Here is a 23,761-nt window from a genome sequence, read left to right as displayed (position 1 = left end):
CTGAAGTTCTCTCTCAGGTGTTTTGCTGTGAGAAGGAAATAAGGCAATGCAGCTGGCTACCCTTTCATAAATGAAGTGGAGGGCACAGCGGGGGTTTTGCTGAAAATACAGGAGCTTAGGAGCCTGGAAAAGCAGCACTCACAGTAATTCACAGTCATTTCCTATGAGTTTGCATCCTTCACTCAGGAGACAGGACTTAGTCTCCAGCTGCAAATGATACTTTAGAAATGAGTGATGGAAGGGGGTGGGGGAGGAAAGAGCAATTCCCCTTTCGTACTTGTGGGGCTGCCCTGCTGCAGACTATTCATTTCCTCAACAATCAGCAGAGAGAATCATCGCAAATCTCGGTTGACAGGAAAGGTGAAACTACAGCACTGATTAGGACAATGTCATAGTACAAGCTGACATGAAGGAACTTTATGTACCCTGGTGGAAAAAGAGACCAAGATTCAAGTTGACACCTGGTTTTGTTAGGCCACTAACTCACCATTTTTTCAGCACCTTGGCCAGCAGAAGAGGGCGAGGCAGAGTTGCTAAGTAGTGTGTAACAAGTTCAGTCAGCACCGTGGCTAAGTAAAGTAAGGGCGACAGCCACGTCTATCTGAATCACCCTTTCTTTATATCCTCAGCCTGGAACACAGAAAGTGCTTAATAAATGCTTGTTATTGACTGACTGACCCAAGGAAAGTCTTATTGTCTGTGGTGCAGAGGGATAAACAGGATAAAAATTCGTCCAGTCATTTCTATTTTTCTCAGTCTCCAGATCAGAAATTGATTTAGCCTTCTCACTAAATTATCCAAATTATGTGAAACATTATCTGAAACAATTATCTGAACAAGGTTGGGTGGGGAAATAAGGAATATCACTCCTGCATTTGCATGGCATTCTTTGGCTTACAAAAGACCTTCATGTATATATAATCTGACTGGACCCTCAGAACTACTTTATGATGTAGGCAGGACATGAATTTTTAACCCTATTTTATAATGATGCTAAGATCCGAAGTGACCAGAAGAGTCATATTTGACAGTAGGTTAGTCATCTTTGACCAGGAGATGTTCATAGAACTAGAGATATGAAAAGGGATGTGCTGAGATCAAAAGATTCACTCCCCTGCTCTAATCCACATAGACTATGGGAGGATGTGGCCTTAGACATAACACAACTTCTCTGAACCTCAGTTTTCTAATCTGTGAAATAGGGATAATACAAATGAGATTTTTATGAGAAGAACATTTTGGAAATCTTAAAGCATCAAAAAATAATAGGTATTAATAATTATGATTATTCATGATAATAAAAACTTCTTAGAAAGAAATGTTTACTCAATAACCTGGCTCTATTGTTTCACAGTCAGGATAACCCTGACACCCTGTCCCCACTTTACCCTGCTCATTATGTACTATAATGTACCTGGAGCACAGAACCAAAGCAGCTCACATTTTGAGTAAGAGTATCAGATCAAGATAATAACTATATTTAAAAAGTTATTCAAAGCTCAACAGCAGTCTTCCTAATGAGCATGTCACTATTTTGTCCAGAGATTTTTAATGGCTCCTCATTGCTTGACAAAATGTTTTTTTGTTTATCAAAGCTATTCCTTGTTAGCACAGAGTCAGTTAAGATGACTCAGAGAGCAAGAATGAGAGTATCCACTATTTGACAAAAACTGCTAGGAAAACTGGAAATAGGAGGAAGGGAGGATGGGGAGAGAAAGAGTTAATCTGGAACTTAAAATTTTAAAAAAACTAACATTAAAAATTTTACATGTAATAGGAAAATAATAAAATATTTTAAAATAAAGCAATATATAAGTACTAAAAAAAAGAGTATCAAGGTCAAATCAGGATCATTTAATAGTGATTAGTAGCTGATACCTACAGCATAATATAGTAGAAAGTATGCTGGATTCGGCATCTAAGAAAATAAGGGTTCAAATTTTGGTTCTGCTATGTACTTGGACAAGTCACTTAATGTACTTAGGTCTTAGTTTCCCCATTTACAAAATGAGGAAATTAGATTAGATAATCTCCAAAGTCCTATTAAGCTCTAATAGTCTATGATTCACTTTATGTTCTTCTATGATCACAGCTTTGTAACCACTTTGAATGAAATGAAATTAAGAAAATGAACCAAGAACCATCTGGAATAGAAGGAAAATAACTTCCCAAAGCTGGCCTATGAAATAGCTCCTAAGGGGAAATGGAGAAACAAACCTGTGTATTAGGCAAAGCACACCAATGTGAGTTCTTTATAATAAATATAATAATACCACCTCATACGTCTGTACACTTTGAACTTTTCAATGTGCTTCTATCTCTGTCTCTGTTATCTTATTTTAATCTTTAAAAAAAAAAACCTGTGAAGATCAGACAAGTATTATCTGCATCTCCAGCTGCCTGCTAGACATCTCCATCTGGAGGTCCTGCCGGCACCTCTATCTCAATATGTCCAAGATGAAACTCCTCATTTTCCTGCCTAAAACCTGCCCCTCCTCTCTATTTCCTTGTATTGATGGATGGCAACCAGCATCCTCCCTCAACTGGACTTGAAACCTCACCCTCCACATCTAGTCAGTTACCAAGTATCGTCAATTCCACCTACACAAACTTGCTCATATCTGCCCTCTCCTACCCACTTGTATTGCCTCCATCTCCAATTTAGACTTTTAAACAACTTTAACCTGGTCAATTAGAATGGCTTCCTAATTGTTCTCCCTGCCTCTGGGCACTTAAATCCACGCTCCTTATGGGCAGCTACGTGGCGAAATGGATCAAGTGCTAGAACTGGAGTTCTGAAGATCTGAGCTCAAATCCAGTCTTGGGCACTTTCTAGCTGTGTAACCCTCAGCAAATCACTTAACTTCTATCTACCTCAGTTTCTTCATCTGTAAAATGGGTAACAATAACAACTACCTCACAGAGTTGTTATGAAGATCAAATGAGATATTATTTGTAAAGTACTTTGCAAAACTTAAAGTACTTTATAATGCACTATATAATATAATGCTATATATGTATATAATAATATAATGCTATATTACATAAAATGCTAGCTATTGTTAAATCTACTAAAATAATCTTCCTAAAGCACAAATCAGACCATGCCTCTCCTCTCCCCAGAAACCTTTAGCAGCTGCCTACTGTCTATAAGATAAAATACACACTCTTTAGCCTGGTATTTAAGGCATTTCAAAAACATTTATTCAGCCTAACCAAGAGCTTAACACTGAAGATAGAGCATTGGAGTTGGAGTCAAGGTGACCTGAGTTTAAATCTTCCCTCAGATTGGATCATGACTCTGTGTAAGTCATTTAACCTCTTTCAGACTCAATTTCCTCCCCTGTAAGAATAGAAGTGTTAATAGCATCTACCTCAGAGAATTGTTGTGAGGATCAAATAAAATAATGTTATGTTATGTTTTGTAAACTTTAAAAGGGTCTCTATAAATATTAGCTTTTATTATTATTACTGTCACCTTTCTAGTGCTTTTCATAGACTCTAAATTCCAGTCAAAGTGACTGCTTCCCTACCATTCAGCTCACAGTATTTTCTTTATCACCTTTCTTCTCCTTTACTCTTATCTTTGAAGACACCTCCCTCTTCTCTTCACCAAGCCTGAAACTTCTACCTGGACTACCAATCTAATTTCTTCCCCTAGGACCTTGCTCTATCAATTATTTCCACCTCTCTTGAATCATCAGTCTCTCTTTTTCCACTGACTCCTTTATTTTCAGCCACAAATATGTTCTGGTTTTCTCTAACCTGAAAATAAACAAATAAAAAACCTCAAACTACCATCCTTTTCTTTCTTTCCCTGCCAAACTCCTAGAAAATGGTCTCTGCTCTCTCTATTCTTGCTTCCTCATCTTCTACTTACACCCCAGCCCCTTAAGAACTAATTTCCAACCTCCCCCACCACCATTTAATAGAAACTGCTCTCAAAGGTTACCTCTTAATTCAATGGCATTTTCTTAATGCTTATCCTTCTGTTGGATCTGTTGGATTTCTGTTGAATTTCTCTATTTGCTATGTCCCCAGTTCTTTAAACTCATAGTCACCAAAACTGAACTTATAATCTTCCCTGTCCCTCTTCCCAAAATAGGCTGACTTCCCTATTTTAGGTCATGCTATGCACACTCTAAACCACAATCATCTATGACTTCTCCCTCTCCTTCTTTCCAGATATCCAATTGTACCTTCCTGCAAGTTCCCTCTGTATCTGTCCCCTCCTTGGCATTCATCCTGCCAGTACTCTAAGTCTTTCCTGGACTATTGCAATAGCTTCCTTACTGGTTTCCTTTTTTTTCTTTTCTCCTCCTACACATCACTACCAGATTAATCTTTCTGCTTTTGTTATTCCTTTACCTAAAAACCTTTAAGATCTCCCTACTGCCTCCTGAATAGATTCTGTACAAAGGCTGTACTCGTGACCTTCCAAAATCTGGTGTCACCCTAATTTTTTAGTTTTGTCTCATTATTTTCCTCTACAAACTATATTCTCCAGTCAAAACTGAATTATTCCGCCACCTCCCCTCTCCACAAACACCCTAAGCCTTCTTCCATTTCTATGCTTTTACACCCTCCCTCTTCCTTTTTGCTATTGGCTTCCTATCTATCCTTTAAAGCCCAGATTAAAAACCACTTTCTCCAAGAACTTTTCCCTGATCCATCCAAGTGATCTCACATAATACTTTGTTCTTCCCGCAGCTAGAGGTGCTGGGGTAGCTATGTGGTATAGTGGGTAAAGCACTGGGCCTGGTGTCAAGAAGACCTGACTTCAAATGCAATCTCAGACATTTACTAAGTTTCCTCATCTGTAAAATGGGGATAATAATAATATCTACCTCTCAAAGTTGTTGTGAGGGTCAATTGAGATAATAATTAGCACAAGGGTGCTTAACAACAGTGCCTGACACATTTTTGTTGTTCAGTCATTTTCAGTGATGTCCAATTCTTTGTGACCCCATTTTTCTTGGCAAAGATACTGTAGCGGTTTGCCATTTCCTTCTCCAACTCATTGACAGATAAGGAAACTGAGTCAAACAGGGTTAAGTGACTTGCCCAGGGTCACATAGCTAGTAAGTGTCTGAGGCCAGAAATGAACTCAGGAAGATGAGTCTTCCTGACTCCAGGCCCAGCACTCTATCCACTGCACCACCCAGCTGCCCACCTGACACATAGTAAGTCCTATATAAATGTTAGCTATCATTATCATTATTAATACACTGACCAATCACTGTAGTATATCATAGTTATCTTTTTGCTTTTTATCTCCCTAGTAAAATGCAAGATCCATGGGATTAAGGACCATGTTTTTGTTAAAGTTCTTACCTTCCCCATTGCCTAGAGCAATACTCTGCACACAACTGGTACTTCATAAAGAGTTGCTGAATGAATGAATAAATGAATGAAAAATGAAAAAAATTAATGAATGAATGAATTGTTAAAAGTTGTAGGGAGGCAATATGGACTTGATATTAAGAAATACCTAGAGCTTGTCAAAAATGGGTTTTCTCCAGAAGTAATAGATTCCCCTTTACCAAAGGCTGTAGGATCAAAACTCCAGAACAGGAAGGGACCTCAAAGGCCACTGACTTCAATTCTTTTTATAGTTTTTTTTATAGTTAAGAAAACTGAGGCTCAAAGAAATTGCAATTTGCCCAAGGTCACCTAGGTATTAAGTATCAGAGGCAAAGTCTGAACCCAGCTCTTCTAATTTTGGAGCCAGTGGCCTTCCCACTCTACAGTGCTACCTTCAAGTGGAAACTGGATAACCACTTACTAGAAATCTTATACTATAAAACAGATTACTATTCAGGTATTCATTGGACTAGTTTTCTTCTGAAGGCCCCTCCACATCTGAGATTCTGCAGGTAGAGAGGCTTTTTAGGAGCTCTCAGACAATATCACCAAAGCAGCTATGTGACCTTGGACGAGTCCCTTAACCTCCCTGGGCCTCAGTTTATTCACCTGTAAAATGAAGAGGTTCACTATATGGCCTCTGAAGTGCCTTCCAATTTTAGATATATGATGCTATTATCCTATTTCACATATGCATTCCCACAGTAACCTCTTCTCGCAGAAAGACCCGCACCACAGCCAACAAACCCTTGGTTTCTTTCCCACTGTGGATATCAGCACTAGCCCCAACAGCTTTATAAGGCCTATGTATGCAGAGAAGTTTATCTTTAGAGAGGCTGACCATCAGGCAATGAATTTTTTGGCCATAACAACTTATGAATCTTCCAACAAATACCATGATGTGGGCCAGTAGAGATAATAACTCTACCCATGAAATTACAGAATTTTGAAGTATTGCACAAACTGTGCTGTACATGTGCTGCTGGGCAGTATAAGCACTTGCATAGTGCAGGTCTTTACATTTCCATACAAGGGAAAGTACTTTTTTAAAAAGATAACTTTGTATTTTCAAAGCACCAGTGAGGTACCAAGTAGCAGACTGAACCCTGAATAAATCATTATCTGATTGTCAAGATTAACCTATAGAAATGTACTTGATAAGTGGGGAGAGAGGCAGAATAGGGTAGGTGAAATAAGCTTAGTGGAAGAAGCTTTCAGCAGAACAGAAAGGGTAGAAATGTATAGTCTTTCTCATTGTTGTTCAGTCATTTCAATCCTGTCTGACTCTTCATGACCCCATTTGGGGTTTTCTTGACAAAGATATGGAGTGGTTTGCCTTTTCCTCCTCCAGCTTGTTTAATAGATGAGGAAACTGAGGCAAACAGGGTCAAGTGACTTACCCAGAGTCACACAGTTAGTAAGTATCTGAGGTCAGATTTAAACTCAGGCCCTCCTGACTCTGGGGCTGGCATTCTATCCACTGTGCCACCTAGTCTTTCTACATTTGTTTTAATTGTCTTCCAAGGTATTACAGCTTCACAAAAGAAGTTTGTTTTGAAGGAGAATTTGAAAGGTTTGGAGGGGTCAGGGTGTTATAGCACCCTTAGGAGTTACGGCCTCTGGTTCTAGTTCTGCTATCACTAGTCTTTTAAGTGATAGCAATGGGCAGTGTTGTCCTTTCGATTTCCTCCTCTGTAAAATGAGGGATGCCCCTTCCTGGCAGCTAGGTGGCTGGGTCTAGAGTCAAGAAGATCTGAGTTCAAATCTGTCCTTAGACACTTACTAGCTGTGTGACCCTCGGCAAGTTATTTGATCCTGTTTGCCTCAGTTCTCATCTGTAAAGTGAACTGAAGAAGGAAATGACAAACCACTCCAGTATCTTTGCCAAGAAAACCCCAAATGGGTCTGAAAGAGTCAGATATGACTGAAATGACTGAACAACAATAACAATATATGCTCCAGTTATCCAAGTCTGTGGCAACCTATATTCCATTCCCTCCTTTTCCCTTTCCTTCCTTTCCCTTCTCCCACTTTCTCTTCCTTCTCTCCCTACTACCTTTAGCATTGAGCGCTAGTCCTGTGTCAGCGTCTAAATGTCTGGACTTTACCTTTTTCTCCTGAAGGACCAACTCTCCCAGGCCGGCCTGGTGACCCTTTCTCTCCCTTTTCTCCAGCATCCCCTGTGGAAGAAATTCACAAACATTTAGGTGGTTCCTCTAGTAAGCATGGTAAGGATCCTACAATCCTGACTGCTAGGATCCCTAACCCTCTGGCACAGGCACTCCCAGAAGGACAGACAAATGTGCATAAGGAGGTGTCAAGGCGACAGCTATCACCGACCTAAACCTTTTAAAAATCAACTTCACAAGTACAGGAGAGAAGAGGCATAGCTAGAGTTTATGTCCAAAAGACCTGAGAGTCTACAAAGTATAAGCCAATAGTGTGACATATCAACCAAAAAAAAAAAGTTAGTGCAATCTTCAGTTGCATTAAGAGGGAACATTGAGTTCAGAACAAGGAAGATGATGGTCCTTCAGCTCTTTGGCTTCCTCAGACCACTATCTGAGTGCTCTATTCAGATTTATATACCACCCAATGGTATCAAACTTAAATAGAAGAAAGAAACCCATACATAAAGATTCCTACAAGCCACCTTATAGGAGATTGGAGCTTAGCCCTGAACCAGAAAGAGCTGTTGAAAAGAAACCTCAGTGCCAAGGCTCTGAAGAAGAACTGTAGAGTTTCCTGCCCAACCTAGGCTAAGGCTCCCTGCCCTTTCTTAAAGAATACCATAGCACCCCAGATAAAAGAACAAAGGAGCACTTTGCTGAGCTTGAGATTGGAGGTAATGGTGATTAAAACTTGGCCCATCAAAGATGAGGCCCAAGAAGAACAGTGGATGGACTGATTGTATTGTGGTTTCTGGCAACACAGAAATGAGTGGGAGAGAGACTATCAATCTTGGTGATTCCCAGGTGAAAGGAAAAAACTGACAGAGACCTTTGACAAAACTGGGATCTGGAATCCTGGGTCTCCCACTCAGAGAGTGAAAATTGATGGTTTAGGACCTCTGCCCTGAGATAAACTCAGGTTATAAACATAATGTGGCAAGCAGCCCACCATCAGCTTATTGCATTGAGAAATGGCCTTTAAAAGGGAATAGCCAGAGTCATATCCTCAAGTCCTCTCCCCATGCCTTCCACCAAAGACTGCTTGGGTGATCTTTGTTAAGCTTAGGGCTTTGCTTCGACACTTGTATTGAGGTACTGGAAATATCACTTGTATGGGGTTATCAGAAATGTTTTATCCAAAGCCAGTGAGAAGTTCTCAGTATTCAAGAGTGACCTGGAAAACAAACAAACAAACCATAAATCTGTGATTAGTTGCAGAAAACTAAAAGAGATCAAGCCCAGCTTGGGAAGAGGATGAGATGCTTTGAGAGTAGTCCCCAGGGAAACCACCATCAGAGGGCAGGGAGTCAGAAGGTGAATAATAGGGGAAAATGAGGTGAAAAAACACTAAAATTATCAAAGCCCTCAGGAAGAAGAAAGCTCAAAAATCTTGAATGTAAATAGATAAATCAACAGAGACAATACTAGCAACAGCAACAAAAAATCCGTCCTCCGGATCTAGTAAATGAATTCAGGCATCTATGAATAAATACTGCAAAACTAAGGAAAACAATACAACACTTGATGAGACAGAGGACCCTGTGGAATGTGAAGAGAACAAAGAACCACAACATACTATTCCTAAGTGGTTTAAAAGAGAAATAAGAAGGGGCAGCTAGATGGCGTAGTGAATAGAGCTCTGGCCTTGGAGTCAGGAGGACCTGAGTTCAAATCCAGTCTCAGACACTTAACACTTACTAGCTGTGTGACCCTGGGCAAGTCACTTAACCTGGATTGCCTCACCAAAAAGCAGAAAAAAAAGAAAAAAAAAGAGAAATAAGAATTAAAAGAGCAAAATTTGTGGCCCACACAGCCATATAATGGATAATTCAATTCAATTTAAAAACAAGTTCTGCAAGCCATCAGGAAAGAGACCTTTAAATAAAAGGAAAGGAAATTTGAATAACACAAGACTATTCTATACCCACAAGAAAATGGAGGAAAGAATGTAATAATGTGTTTGAAAGTGCAGTGGAGTTCAGAAATGTAGACCAGGGTGACCTACCCTGCAAAACTTAGCTTAATGATAAATGGGGGGGGGGGGGAAGACATTCAACACTAAAGAGGTGTTAGAAATGTTTTTAGAAAGAAATCCAGAGCTAAAGAGATTGTTTGCTTTTTGCACATTCCAGATGACAGAAATGAAGGTGAGGTGAACAAATGTATCAGGTAAGGGTAGAAAAAGCAATAGAGTGATAGCAGAGAGACCTGTGAGAGACTTCTTTCTAAATGTACCCAAGGAGACAGAGGTGAAGGTAAAAGTCCTGTGAAGGTAACAAGAAAAAAGAGAGCCTGGGGCATTGTGAACAGAGCCTGGCAACATCTTGTTTACAGGCAAATCAATGCTTTTATGGTACTACATTACAAAATGGGAGGGTGTATTAATGGTAGGGAGGAGAGCAAGAGGATAGAGAGGAAAGTGTGATGTGCCTGGGCCAGATCAAGGCTAGCAATGAGGGAAAAGAACCTCCTGTGGTCTTGGAAGAGAAGAGACTGCAGTGAAATGAGTGAAAAGGAGAGAGAAAGAACTTTAAAAGGGAAGAGGAAGTAAGGAAGCCTTGCTTTGGTGGTGGAAGGGGGTTCCCCTGATGAATGCGCCTATGGATGACGAAAGATATTCTGTGAAGAGAGATGAGGACCTTGTGATGGGCATGGTCTAGGGGATTTGATGCTTGAAAAGACCATTCATACTACCAGGGGAAGAGAGAATTGAAACTACTACAGCAACTGGAACTAGAAGAGTAGGAGAGCTTGGATATAGGGAGGAGATTTTTAGGCAAATGGGAAAAAAAGGTAACTAGGAAGGCATAGCTCAATAGTGGGCTGCATAATCAGGGATATTAAACTGTGTCCCCTCTGACCCCCCTCAATAATTGGCTTTGTTCTGGGAGTGAGGCACAATGGAAGAGGGGAAGCGTCCAGGCAAGCTCTACCAAGCAATGTCAGAAACTGCCTAAGGTGAAAGCCCAAAATGGACACCTCAGACGTTTTGATTCTGTGAGGTATAATACAGTGAATAGAGAAAGACTACATAATTATGTGTCAAGAACCAAAGAATGAAGGTCTAGACTAAATAGAAAGAATGGATAATGAAGACAATGAGCTCTCTCTGGAAAGGTGTGCAAAAATGAAATTAAAGGACTAATGAATAGGACTAGTTCAAGGAGAGGGGAGGAAGGGAGAATCTACTTGACTGGGAGAAAAGCCCATCTGAGCTGGAAATAAGCTACAGGGTAACAGACAAATAGAACTAGCTGAACTTAATCACCACCACCTTCACTGCTACAAATAAATGGCGGATAGGAACTGCAACTGTGATTTCCTTAGTACAGGGAACTCCCAGATGAGGAAAGTCTCTCTAACAATTCAGGTCAGTAGGTGCTCTGCAATTTATAGTTTTAGAGAGTCACCTAGAACACTGAGAGAAGTGATTTGCCCAAGGTCACATATAAATATATAATACAAATTAGAATATGAGTACACAAGAGAAGGGCAGAGTGCTATGAGCTCAGATAAGGGAAAGGCCAAGATCAAAGAAGCCTCCCTGGAGGAGGAGGCATTTGTATTAGGCCTTATAGGATAAGTAGAATTTTATGAAGTAGAAATTTAGGGGCAGGAGATGGTCATAATGTTGACTTGAAGTAAAACATGGAAGCATAAAATTATAAACCACAGGTGAGGTCAAATGAATGTCCAAATTTGACACAGAATACATGATAGGGAATAGTTATAAAAGCCACCTGGAAAAAAAGTAAACTGGAGCCAGACTGCAAAGAGCCTTGAATGTCAAAATATGTAAAATGGTTTTGTGGAAACATTAAAATCCTACTCCGATAACTCACTAAGGCACAAAGTTAACCCTGGGTTCTTGAGGGCAATGACACAATCTCTGGCTTTGGGATCCTCCCAAGCTAGAAAGGCTTTGGGAACAGGCCTGGCAACTGATTGTTTGCCTGCTGTTCAAGGACCAGCCTAATTAAGTTTGGAGAGGCTCATGGCCAGGTTGTGCACAGGGGGATAAATCTTATCAGTCATCATAATTCATGAAGACTGTTAACCCAGTAGCGGAGAGTTTTTCATCTATATCAGTGAAGGAAGTACCCAAGCTGATGAAATAAAAAATCCTCTATGAATTAAAATATGGAATAATACATCGACCATTTGTGAGCTGAGGAAGGCAATGCAATGGAAAGCTTCAGGACTCATCCCCCAGCTGAATGAATTTGAGTTTCCACATCAGTTTATTCCTCTCTACTTTGCAGCTTAGTTATAAATATTGCACTAAGTCAACTCTGCCGTTTTGTGGCAGGGGTTGGGAGAGGACTAGAGAAGAAGATAGCCTTCCTCCCCTCTGCTCAGTGATGCTTTGCTGATTGCTGGGGGGAGGGGGAAGTTAGAGATACCTTTATTTACAATTTTGCTACCGTCTAGCAGGTTTTCTTTCCCTTGCTCCAATTTAAATATCAAGATGTTCCATATTCCCAATGTAATGCCTAGCCCTCTCTACATTCACCAGCAAATGCCTCTGAGTTGAAATGAGAACAGTGGTTATGTTTGTAATCAAGGTAATCATTGTCAGGGAAATGAATTAATATTGGGTCCACCTGTTCCCCCTAGCAGACTAAGACATCATAATTTTTTATTTTGATTTATCAACAATCACTTCCATAAGCCTTTGAGTTTTAAATTTTTCTCTCCCTCCCTCCCCAAGATGGCACACAGTCTGATATAGGCTATACATATGCATTCCTATTAAATACATTTTCACATTAGTCATGTTGTAAGGAAGAATTAGAATCAATAGGAGGAATCAAAAGAAAGAGAAAACAAAAGAAAAGAAAAAAATAGCAAATAGTATGGTTTGATCTGCATTCAAACTCCATAATTCTTTCTTTGAATGTGGATAGCATTTTGCATCATGAGACCTTTGAAGATGTCTTAGAACCTTGCATTGCTGAGAAGGGCTAAGTCAACGTTAGTCGTCACAGAACGTGGCTGTTACTGTGTACAATGTTCTCCTGGTTTTGCTCACTTCACTCAGCATCAGTTCATACAAGTCTTTCCAGATTTTTCTGAAGTAAGACATCATAATTTTAAAGGTTCCTATAAATATACTAATGAACTTGACTCTGAAATTTTTCCCTATTGGTAGTGACAAAGTTAAGTTTACCTGGAGAAACAATTCTGCTAAGTAATTCTGTATATACGAAGAATAAGAATTAGATGCAGATAGAGCCAATTCAATGCGGAATGCAATATAGATGAATGAGCTTGAAATTCAAGTGAAATTCTCTATGGCAGGTAGGTATTTTGATCCATTTGGGACCTCTGAATAGTTATACAGCTCAAAAAAGATGCATAAGCCTATCTGAAAAGTTGAATCATTTGCAAAATGCTTTTTATTGGCTGATCCAACAAGCACTTAAGTACCTACTATGTGCCTGGCATTGCTATAGGCACTACGTAGACAACACAAAAACAAAATGGTCCCTGAGTTCAAATCCTGCCTCTAATTCTTACTACCTATGTGAACCAGAGCAAGTCATTTAACTCTCTGAGCCTCAATTTCCTCACCACTAAAATGAGGACAAAAATACCTTCACTATTTGTCATGACAATTGAATGAGGTAATGCATGAAAAGTACTTTCACAAACCTTATATGCTATATAAATGTCAGGAATTATTATTATTATTATTATTGTTTTGTGAGTCCCTGGGAAGGATCTCATGCATTGGACTGTGCTGCAAGTTGCCAGAAGTCTCAGGCACGGAATATACCAAATAATTTGGTGAAGGATATTTAATGTCATAGAGTCAGAAACAGCCTACTGTCCTTGACAACACCTTTAGAGGCTTCCCCATCCTTTTATATGTACCTGTGTCACATCAGAAAGAAAAGATATGGGACCTTTACATAAGTCTTACACAACACACACAAGGCTGACATTGACTAGCAAAGAAGTTATCCACTTGCAGATGCTCACATCTTGCAAGCACTTTCTCGCCTTGCCATGTTGTTCTTTTTTTTACAAATCCCCCATATTCTGGCTGCCCTGAACACCTGAAGTCATTTTCAGGAAGATCTTAAGGCCCTTTTTGACTGAGGAAAAATGCTTGATTGGATACCATCCTACTGTATATTCTACTGTTCATTGAGGTCTGAAAGCAGCTGAATATTAAACTTTTCCATCCTTTGCTCCCAAAAAGCAATCACTTACGCTACCCCTTCCTTTTCCAGTTACAAAGACCTATTCTCTATTTTTTTTTTCTGCAATTGATCCAAGATTTGGAGTTTGTTTATTTTCCAGCTCTATCTCAAATACTAAGAACTTCTCATTGGCTTTGGATAAACTGTTTCTAATAACCCTGTACAAGTATCCCAGAAAAGCTCAGAGCTTCAGAACAATGACTGCCCAAGGGATCCTTTGGGGAGACAGTGAGGAGACACGAGGATATGACTCTGTGCTGTTTCCTTTTAAAGGCCATTCTTAATCCAGTAAATTAATGATGAGCTGCTCACCACATTATGTTTGGGACCCTGAGTTTATCTCAGGACACAGTCCTAAGCCATCAATTTTTAATTTCTAATTAGGAGACCCAAGATTCTACATCCCAGTTTTGCCAAAGGTCTCTGTCAGTTTCTTCCTTTCGCCTGCGAATCACAAAGATTGATAGTCTCTTTCTCATTCATTGCTGTGTTGGTAGAAACAATGGTACTCTTTTTACTTAAGTGAAGAACCAGCACCAACAGCTGAAACTCTCCTCCCCAGCTCTTCAGAGTGCTGATGAACTGCTGAACTGTCTGAACCAAAAATCTGGCATAGGCAAAGTTGCAGTAAGTGAGGGCGATGTCTCTGTGAGCCCATGGGGACTATTGGGCACAAGAAAATTGGATTACATGGCCAATGTGGAACAACAGTCTAAACTATAGATGAATCCTTACGTCATGTCATTCACTCAAACACTGAAGGGCCTGCTATGCTTCAGACAAGACACTGATTAAGACAACATAATTCTAGGGGCAGCTAGGAGGCACAGTGGATAGAGCACCAGCCCTGGAGTCAGGAGGACCTGAGTTCAAATCCTGCCTCAGACACATAATACTCACTAGCCGTGTGACCCTGGGCAAGTCACTTAACCCCAATTGCCTCGCCCAAAAAAAAACCATAATTCCTGCCCTCAGAGAGCTCTTGATCTAGTGAGATTGGATAGATTACACAAATTAGTTAGAAGGTGACATGTGATAAATGGGAGGCAGAATAGCTAAGTGAAAACAGCCCTGGATATGGAATCAGAGGACCTAAATTCACATGCCAGCTTTGCCAGTTACTACCTGTATCATTTTGGGAAAGTCATTTAACCATCTTAGGTCTCAGTTTCCTCTTACATAAAATTGGAGGATTGGACTACACGACCTCTAAGACCCCTCCCAGTTCCAAATGAACCTCTGATCCCACATACTATGTGAGCAGTAAAAATAATAAATGCTGTGAGATGGCTATGGAAGGCTGTGTGAAGGAAGGAGTATTTGTGCTGGACCTAGAATAGGATGTCTAGTGGCAGCAAAAGTGAGGGGGAGGAGATGAGCAAACAGAAGACCAAAGGCGCCAGGGAACACTCTAGTTTCCTAGATGACAGTGGGAAATAGAGCCAACAAAAGAGCCAGAGGAGTGGTCTGCTTCTCTTCCTACATCCCTGTCACAGACTCCAGGCAGGGAGAGAGTTTCAAGAAGGATAGAGAGGTTAATAGCATTGATTGCTATAGAGAGGTCAAGGAGGATGAGGACCAAGAAAAGTAATGGAAAAGATGAGCTAAGAGTCTGAGATTTGTTCACATGACCCTGCAGAAAAGGAATTTCATGATCTCCATTACATACTAGTCTTCCTGAAGAAACCATGAATGATAGAATATGAAAGCCCCCTTTTATAGATTCTTCATCTGTCAGACTACCTTGGAAGGAGAATGGAAAACATCATCAATTCCATTAGAATAACCAATACTCTTAAAATTAAAAATTAGCACTGATCCACAAGCCCAGCATCAAAAAGAAATGGGGTTGGACCTAAAACAAAAGACTACAAGCAGACAAGATTTTAGATCTCCACTGAAAATGTAACTCTCCAATACTGGTAGTATTCATAGACAAGAGCTGGAAGTCCCATTAAAGATTACCTAATCCAAGGGTTCTTAATTTTTTTGTGTGTGACATGAACCCTTTTGGCAATCTGGTGAAGTATATGGCCCCCTTCTCAAAATAATGTTTTTAGATGCAAAAAAAAAAAGTATGTAGAATTACAAAGACAATTAATTATATTGAAATAATTATCAAAATGTTTTTAAAAAACAAATTCACACAGCCGCCAGGTTAAGAACCCCTAAATTCTAGCCTAATCCCCTCCTTTTATAAATGAAAAACCGGTAAAGTAATTTTCCAAAAATTGCAAAGAGAGTTAGGAGCAATCAGGATTCAAACCCTAGTCTTATGGATCCAAAAACAGAGTTATTTACACACAGGGGCAGCTAGTAGTGCAGTGGATAGAGCGCCGGTCCTGGAGTCAGGAGGACCTGAGTTCAAATTTGACCTCAGACACATGATACTTAGTAGCTGTGTGACCCTAGGCAAGTCACTTAACCCCCATTGCCCCCCCCCCCACACACACACACACAGGTTTCCTTTCATTTGGGGGCAGCTAGGTAGCGCAATAGATAGAGCACAGGTCCTGCAGTCAGGAGGACCTGAGTTCAAACTCAATCTCAGACACCTACTAGCTAGCTGAGTGACCCTGGGCAAGTCACAACCCCCATTGCCTTAAAAGCAAAACAAAACAACACAATCTAAAAGACATTTCATAAATGTTTGTTGGTAGATTTTCTCTGAGACTTATGGCTAAAAATTAATTTATTTTCTAGCCAACCCTCTTGTGATGACGCTCTTCAAATTTAGTCAAATGGATGAATAAAAAATCATTTATTAAGTGCTCACTACGTGCCAGATGTTAGAATGCAAATCCAAAAGGGAGAGAACAAGCCCTCATAGAGCTACATTTGTCCTTGGTCAGCTGGGCCTGTCCTTGGATGACACACCCTGAACTTAGGGTTCCTGCTTGGAACAATTCTGTCTTGGTAGAACCCATTAGCATGCTTATGCTTTTCTGGCATCCAGGGCCACTTTTATTCTATGAGGAAGCATAGATGAGGACTTAAATGGAAGAATCTGTTTTCATTTGAATAAAAATGTTGAGGGAGAAAGGGATGCATAGGTATGATTGATTCCAGTCCTGTGGCCTTGGCAGGGATGACACTCCCCCCAAATCATTCAGTGATAGCCCTATGCACAGAGACATACCCAGAGCCTGGGGGAAGCTCACCTTATCTGCCAGGTCCCCAGAGCTGTGCAGATACCAGGTGTCTGGCTCCAGAGACTGGTGACTGCTTGAGGCCCACTTGAAAAGAGATCCCCAAGACAACTGACCAAACAGAGGGTGAATCAAAGAGAAAGAAGGGACTGCTATGTTACCTTTAAGGCCTGGGACAAGAATCTGGACAGAGCAGGCTTCTTCTGCAAGATGTTGAGGCGATCCAGATCTTAGCAAGGACAGGAAGACCAGGCTAATTAGAGTCCCTAGGAAAACCAGATCTCTCTTCATAATGAGTATTTGCAGGTCATTGACTCCTAAATAAAAAAATGGATAAACAGTTATGGGAAGTCTTTAAAAGAAAAAAAAAAGGAAAAGAAAAAAACAGAACAACTCTTTACATTGCTTGTACTTGTGACCAGAAGTTCTTCAGATGAAAGCCATCATAATTGGTAGTCGATATCTGTGACTGTCTACCATGGTTCTTATTGCCCTTATCACTTATTTTGTCTCTGGGTGGTTCAGTGAAAGGATGGACTTGGGAATCAGTCCACTATACTTTGGAGTGGAGTTGTGGGGGGGAGGTACAGTTAGCAGAAAAAAGGGATTTAAATTCCATCTCTGATAGTTGCTAGCTTTGTGATCACAGACAGCAAACTTTACCTCTCCAACCATCAGTTTTCTCTTCTGTAAAAAGGGAATAATGTACCTTCACTACTTGTTATAAGGTTATTGTGAAAAAAGTGCTTTGTAAACCTTAAAGGCACTGTAGAAATGGTACTGTTTTTCTTAACAGCAAATTGTTTATTAATATTCCTGTCTCTTTAATTAGACTGTAAGCTCCTGAAGAAAAAGGACAGTGTCTCACTTTCTTTGGTGTCCTGCCCTTCCTAATACCCAGGAACTCAATAAATGACTTAATATATCAAAAAACTGAGCAAGCATCCACTGTAGGTCATTCAAGCCACTTCAACGTTTCTATTTATTTGTAAAGAGAAAAACTGAGGACTCGATTTATCACAGAATTTTAGAGTGGGAAGAGAACATAGAAGTCATCTAGGTCAGCCTCCTCCTACCCCTGAAGGGATATTGTCTAAAACTCTCCATGATGGTGAATCAAGAATTCAAAAGAAATCTTCAGTTGACAGGAAATATGCTACCCTTATAATATAAACTTGGCAACTGCAAACTTCTAAGTATTCTCTGTTGCAAATGCCCCTATGTTATCAATGTAATTTTTCTAGCAAATAGCACAAAGAGTATCCATTAAGAATATTTATTTGCAAGGCTTATCATTCTCATGAAGCTAACTCTAGGCCAAGGCTACCAATAACTTCAGTCCCTTAAACCTGGGTGAAAACGTTGGAGCTTTGCTTCCCCTTTTCTTCACCAACCTCCTAACAGGCAATGACCCTCTCAGACCCAATCTGGAAATCCACAGGCTGACATACAGGACTTTCAGTGGGGAAAATGGCTATGTGGAATCATTATTGCGCTCTCTCTCTACGCAGTGTGTGTGTGTGTGTGTGTGTGTGTGTGTGTGTGTGTGTGTCCTTTCCTCTTCCCTCCCCTCCCCCTCTTTTCCCCTTCATTCTCTCCCTCCCTCCCTCTTTTATTCTCTGCTAAACAAGGTCACAGGGTTTTGACAGAGTCCCTAGGCCTCCTGTCTTGGGACCTTCTGACTCGCTCAAAGAATTCCAGTCACTGGGAAAATATGTAATTTCTGATTCCCAAATTTCTGTTTTAATTACTCACCACTCAATCTCTTGCCAACTATACCACTTAGGGACTCATAACTGAAAAGATGCCTTAATACATTTATCCAACCAAAGATCTACCGGCTTTTGAGTCAGTACTAATAGCTTGTTTTTATATAACACTTAACAGTTTATTCATAAGAATAATTTACATATCTATGGGGCTTTAAGATTTACAAAAAACTTTATCCTCACAACCCTGTGAGGTGCTCCTATTACTTGTAGGGTTTTATAGATGAGGAAATAGGCTTTAAGAAGTTGAGTAATTTGCCCATGGTCAACAATGCACTTTGCTCACAACTGAGTTAAGTGTTGCAAGGATTATCATCTCCATTTTAAAGATAGGAAAATTAAGGTTTAGGGAGGCCTAATAATGACTAGCCCATGGTTGCAGGCCTAGTGAAGAAAAGAATCAGGATTCAAACTCTTGTCTCCAGACTCCAGGTCCACTATACCACACCACCTCAGACAGTAAGGAGTATCTTCTGTCCAGGAAGCAAGTCCTGTTTTCCAAAGTGTGTGGTAATTTTGACATCATTTCTCAGAGTCTGAAAAAGAGATTTACCTACTAATTAAAAAATGCCTGAGGGACCAAGTAGAGATTACTCTCTTAATATTGTCAGCCTTGAAAGTTAAATATTAAGTGTTGACAAAGGTTAAAGGAATGATGACTGAGAAGGAAAGGGAGGATGAGAGAAAAAAAGATCTTGAATGAGCCCACATGAATGTGTGCTTCAGAAGCTAAAGCAAAGGAAAAGTGAAAACCTTGGTGTTACACAGGACTTAGCTTAGCTTAGAGGGAAATCTAAATTTGAGGTGATTTTTGACTTAACTTTGCAAAAATGAAGAAAAGTAAAAAAAGACGCTCGGGGGGAAAAAAGCTACTTTTCACCTCTGGTGTTCTGAGCCTCTTAAAAAATATTTCAAAGCTATAAAGAATAAGGAAGCTGGGGTGAGCTAAGGTTAAATGAAGACTTTGGAGTCTCCATATTTGAATAACAAGCTGGATTTTCTCTGCTAAGAGCCTGTACACCCTATTCACAAAGCCCAGATTTCTTCTCCTGGCAGGGAATGCTTGGGCTGGGGAGCAGCAGGTGCCTTTGGGGTATGCAGATGTCCTTCCCTCTCACACACAAGTGAGCTTGCCTGATGAAAGTGGGAAGATTAACAGCAATAGAAAGAAGCACAGATCCATGAGCGGCAGATGAATAAACAAGATGTCTAAATGGATATGATCAGCAGCTTAGTCAAATCATTCTAACATCAGAAGCTTTGAAAAATCAGAAACATCAGTCATTTTAAAAGTGGATACAAGCCTGAAAAAGAAATGGGGAGCTGAAAACATTTTGTTAAAGTGAGGTCAAGGAACAGATTTAGTTTTGTTTAATTAGACAAAATTTAGCCAAAGCAATCTCAAGTGTCAGTACCAAGAAAACTTCTGGATGTAAAAACTAGATGGATGAAGGTGTGATCCTCATACTTTGGCTTAACAAGGCCAAACTATTCTGCTGATGAAAAATGCAGAACATTTCATGGTGATTTTCTCAATCCTGGTCTGAAGATCAGCTCACAAGTTTTTCAATGGTCACTCTATCGTGCCCAGGTGGACCTAATAGTGGTCTAAGAGAAGCTCACAAGACCACAGAATCACAGCTCGAGAGTCAGAGCCAACCTCAGAAGCCACCTAGTCCAACTCCTGAAATCGTCATGGGAGGAACATGTGTGCAAGAAGAGGGAAGAGGCACTTCAAAAAATAAAATAAATAACATAAAAAATTTTAAGTATCAATAAATATTTATTAAGCACATTGAAAAAGTAGGTAGCATTTGACCTTGAAGGATGAGTGAAATTTCAATAGGTAGAGATGGGGCAAATGGGCCTTCTATTTATGAGCAAATATACTAAGACAAGAACACGGGAGATGAGTCAAGAACACTGGAACTAGATCTCTTTGGTTGAAACATAACTAATCAACAAATGCCTACTAAGCTTTTGGTATGTGCCAGGCACTGTGCTAAGTGCTAGGAATGAAATATATATACATATATATATATATATATATATATATATATATATATATATACACACATGCAAAAAACAAGTCCAGCCCTCAAGGAACTTAAATTCAAATAAGGAAGACAATATATACATAAATTCATACATGTAAGATAAATATAAAATAGAAATGTAAGAGAGGAAGGCACCAGCAGCTTCACATATAAGTGATAAAGAGTAGTATGAGATAAAGCTGGAGAGGTGAGTTGGGATCAAATTGTTACAGGCCTTGTAAACCAACCTATATACCATGAATTTCATTCAGTAGGCATTGGGGAGGCATTGATAGCTTTTGAAATGAAGAATGACATGATCAGATTTGTGCATTAGGAAGACTACCTTGAGAGTATGAAAAATGAATTAAAGAGGGAGAAGAGAAAAGAGGCTGAGAGCCCACTCAACAGGCTACCATAATAGTTAAGTCTTCATTTTCTTTTACCTAAACTAGGATGGTAGCAGTGGGAATGGAAAGGAGTTAAAGAATGTAAGAAATATTGGGAAAATGAAGTTTACTCACAAAGCTACACATGCAAGTGTTCCTACCTTACAAAGAGGAGTGCACAAGCAGTGAAGGGGCATAGAATTCTTTTTCTGGCAGACTTCAAAAGGCAGCATGTTATGGCAGAAGCAACCCTGACCAACCTACAAATTGGGAAGCCTGGGATCTGTCCTGACTTTGTCATTATCTCACTGTGAGGGCCTAGACAGTTAACTTGGCCTCTCTGGAACTCATCTTTTCCCTCTGTAAAATGGGATGGTGATTCCAGGAACATGCTACCCACCCCATGAAAGAGATGAAATGGACTCAAGATACAAAATAAGACATACATTTTTGGACATGGTCAATGTGGAAATCGGTTTTGCTTAACTATGCATACGTGTCAAACAAGGTTTGGTTTGGTTTGGGTTGGTTTTGTTCAATGGAGATGGGGGGGAGGTGAGAAAATAAAGGCTTGTTATTGAAAAAGAAATTAAATTAAAATAAAATAAGGTGGTGGGACTAGATGATTTCTAAGGTCCCTTAGAAGCTTGAAATCCTTCAATCTTATATCCAGATGGTCTGTAAAGTCCCTTCCTTCCAGCTATCTATGACTCCCAGAGAGTAATTTGGCCAGTTGATGTTGTTTAATTCTTTTTCTTTGAGACAAGTTAAAGCCTCAAGGAGGGTAGATACTGAGGACAGATAATTTCCGGATATGATTGTGATACAAGGACAAAAAGCAGCAATAAAAGTATAATTTTTTTTAAAGAAAGAGTTTATGACTTTAAAGAAAGTCCAAGATTGGCAGGAATTAAAACCTTTGAAATTGACCATTCCAGAAACCAGAAATTAATGTCAATTATTTTGGTTTTCATGATAAATTTCAAGTAACTCAGTTTTTCTCCCAAAGAGCTAAAAGAGGTAGGAGCTTTATTCAATAAACATCCAAAGAGAAGTAGTAAACACAGCCTCACAGAATTCACCTGGAGGAGGAGAAGGAGGAAAAGAATGTATAAAACTTGTATGACTTACTCACTGTCCCACAAGGCCTCAGGGAAGCTGTGGAGACTGGAAAGCCTTACTTTGGTGTATACAACCCTATTCCTCCATGATGCCACATACTCTGTGTACTCTGTCCTCCTTTTCCCAGGGTTTTTCTTGCTTTTAGATAACTAGCCTTCAATAAAGTATTTGGAGACAGTGTAGCATAGTAGAAAGAGCTTCTGATTTTGAGTCAGAGGACCTGAATTTGAATCCTACCTCTGCCATTTACTATCTGTATAACCTTGGGTGAGTTACCAATCCGTCTGTACCTCAGTTTCCTCATCTGTAAAATAAGGGGTTTGAACTTCATGGTTCCTTCCAGCTTTAAATATATTTTGGTTTAAGATATTACTCCTCATAGATGGATTTACATTTTAATAAAGGAACTTTAAATAACAAAAAGGCTTTAGGTAATGATTGAATGTCTAATGGCAGAACTTCAGACCTGAGGTGATTGGGAATTTTTTTGGAGGGGAGTTAGAGGTAAAAAAAGAGAGGTATTAGGGACATGAAGAACAGTAACATGTATTACAAAATGTACTGGACTTGAAGTTAGGAGCTCTGGGTTTGAGTTTCTAGCCATGACACCACGTTCAAATCACTTAATTTCTCTAAACGTCACTTTTCTCAACTGTAAAATGGAGATAATTACTTACATTTATATCATCATTTACATAGTAATTTAAAACTTCTAAAGCACATTCCTCAAATCACCCCTGTGAGATAGGTAATGCAAATATTATTTTCCTTGTTTTACAGATGAAGAAATTGAGGCTCAGAGCAATTAAACTATTTTCCCAAGGTTGCAGAGTTAAGTTTCAGAGCTGGGATAATACATGCACCACCCACCTCACAGTGGTGGTGTGAGGAAAGTGCTTCCTAAACCATGAAATGCTATATAAATATTATGGGGGGTGGTTTTTGTATTTTTAGTCCTGGTGTGCACCAAGTCACAACTGTAGGCAGATGCCTATTCCTATGTTCAAAGACCTTTATGCTGAGTAATGACTCAGTATTATTGATCATTAGAATGTAATTTCCTTGAGGGCAGGGACTGTCTTTGCTTTTGCATTTGCATCCCCAAAGCTGAGCTTGGCATCTAGTAAGTGTTTAATAAGTGTTTTTTCATTCATTTATTCATTATAGACAGCAGTTAGACATAATTTTTATGGCATTTCCAGAACTGACATGGAAATTCTCTCCCTCCTAGGACTAAAAATTCTAGCAGATGAAGTGACCAGAGATGATGAAGCAGCCTGACTTTCTAACTCTCTCCCTGTTCTTAGGCCTAAGCAGAAGCTTAAAGAAAACTATCACCTTTGCTGAAAAGAAAGGGGTCCCTCGGACATGGAATGGCACAGTTAAGGCTATGGCCTTGAGGAAGCCAGTTGCAGAACAGGAGGAGAGCTGACTGAAACCCATTCTCTCAGTTCTTACTACCAACTTGCTGAGACAAGAATGTGGTGTTATGATCTAAATCATTTCACACACACACACACACACACACACACACACACACACACACACACAC

The 23,761-nt window shown here is 39.7% G+C and overlaps 1 protein-coding gene across 4 annotated transcripts in view; it reads right to left on the bottom strand.

Moving 5' to 3' along the window:
• COLEC11 (collectin subfamily member 11) overlaps nucleotides 1-23,761 on the bottom strand; it is a 70,296-nt gene that overhangs the window by 44,141 nt on the left and 2,394 nt on the right. For all 4 annotated transcript variants that reach the window (XM_027840237.1, XM_027840238.1, XM_027840239.1 and 1 more), the window contains exons 2-3: nucleotides 17,055-17,210; nucleotides 7,473-7,544 (exon numbers count right to left, since the gene is read on the bottom strand). In XM_027840237.1, the coding sequence (XP_027696038.1) occupies nucleotides 7,473-7,544; nucleotides 17,055-17,184 (202 nt within the window). In that variant the 5' untranslated portion in view covers nucleotides 17,185-17,210. The remainder of the gene's footprint in view (nucleotides 1-7,472; nucleotides 7,545-17,054; nucleotides 17,211-23,761) is intronic.

The sequence above is a fragment of the Vombatus ursinus genome, unplaced genomic scaffold (assembly GCF_900497805.2).
Source record: "Vombatus ursinus unplaced genomic scaffold, bare-nosed wombat genome assembly UNPS02014841.1, whole genome shotgun sequence".
In the NCBI taxonomy this organism is placed as follows: domain Eukaryota; kingdom Metazoa; phylum Chordata; class Mammalia; order Diprotodontia; family Vombatidae; genus Vombatus; species Vombatus ursinus.
Note: the sequence above shows the minus strand (reverse complement) of the source record. Positions and strands in the feature narration are given on the sequence as shown.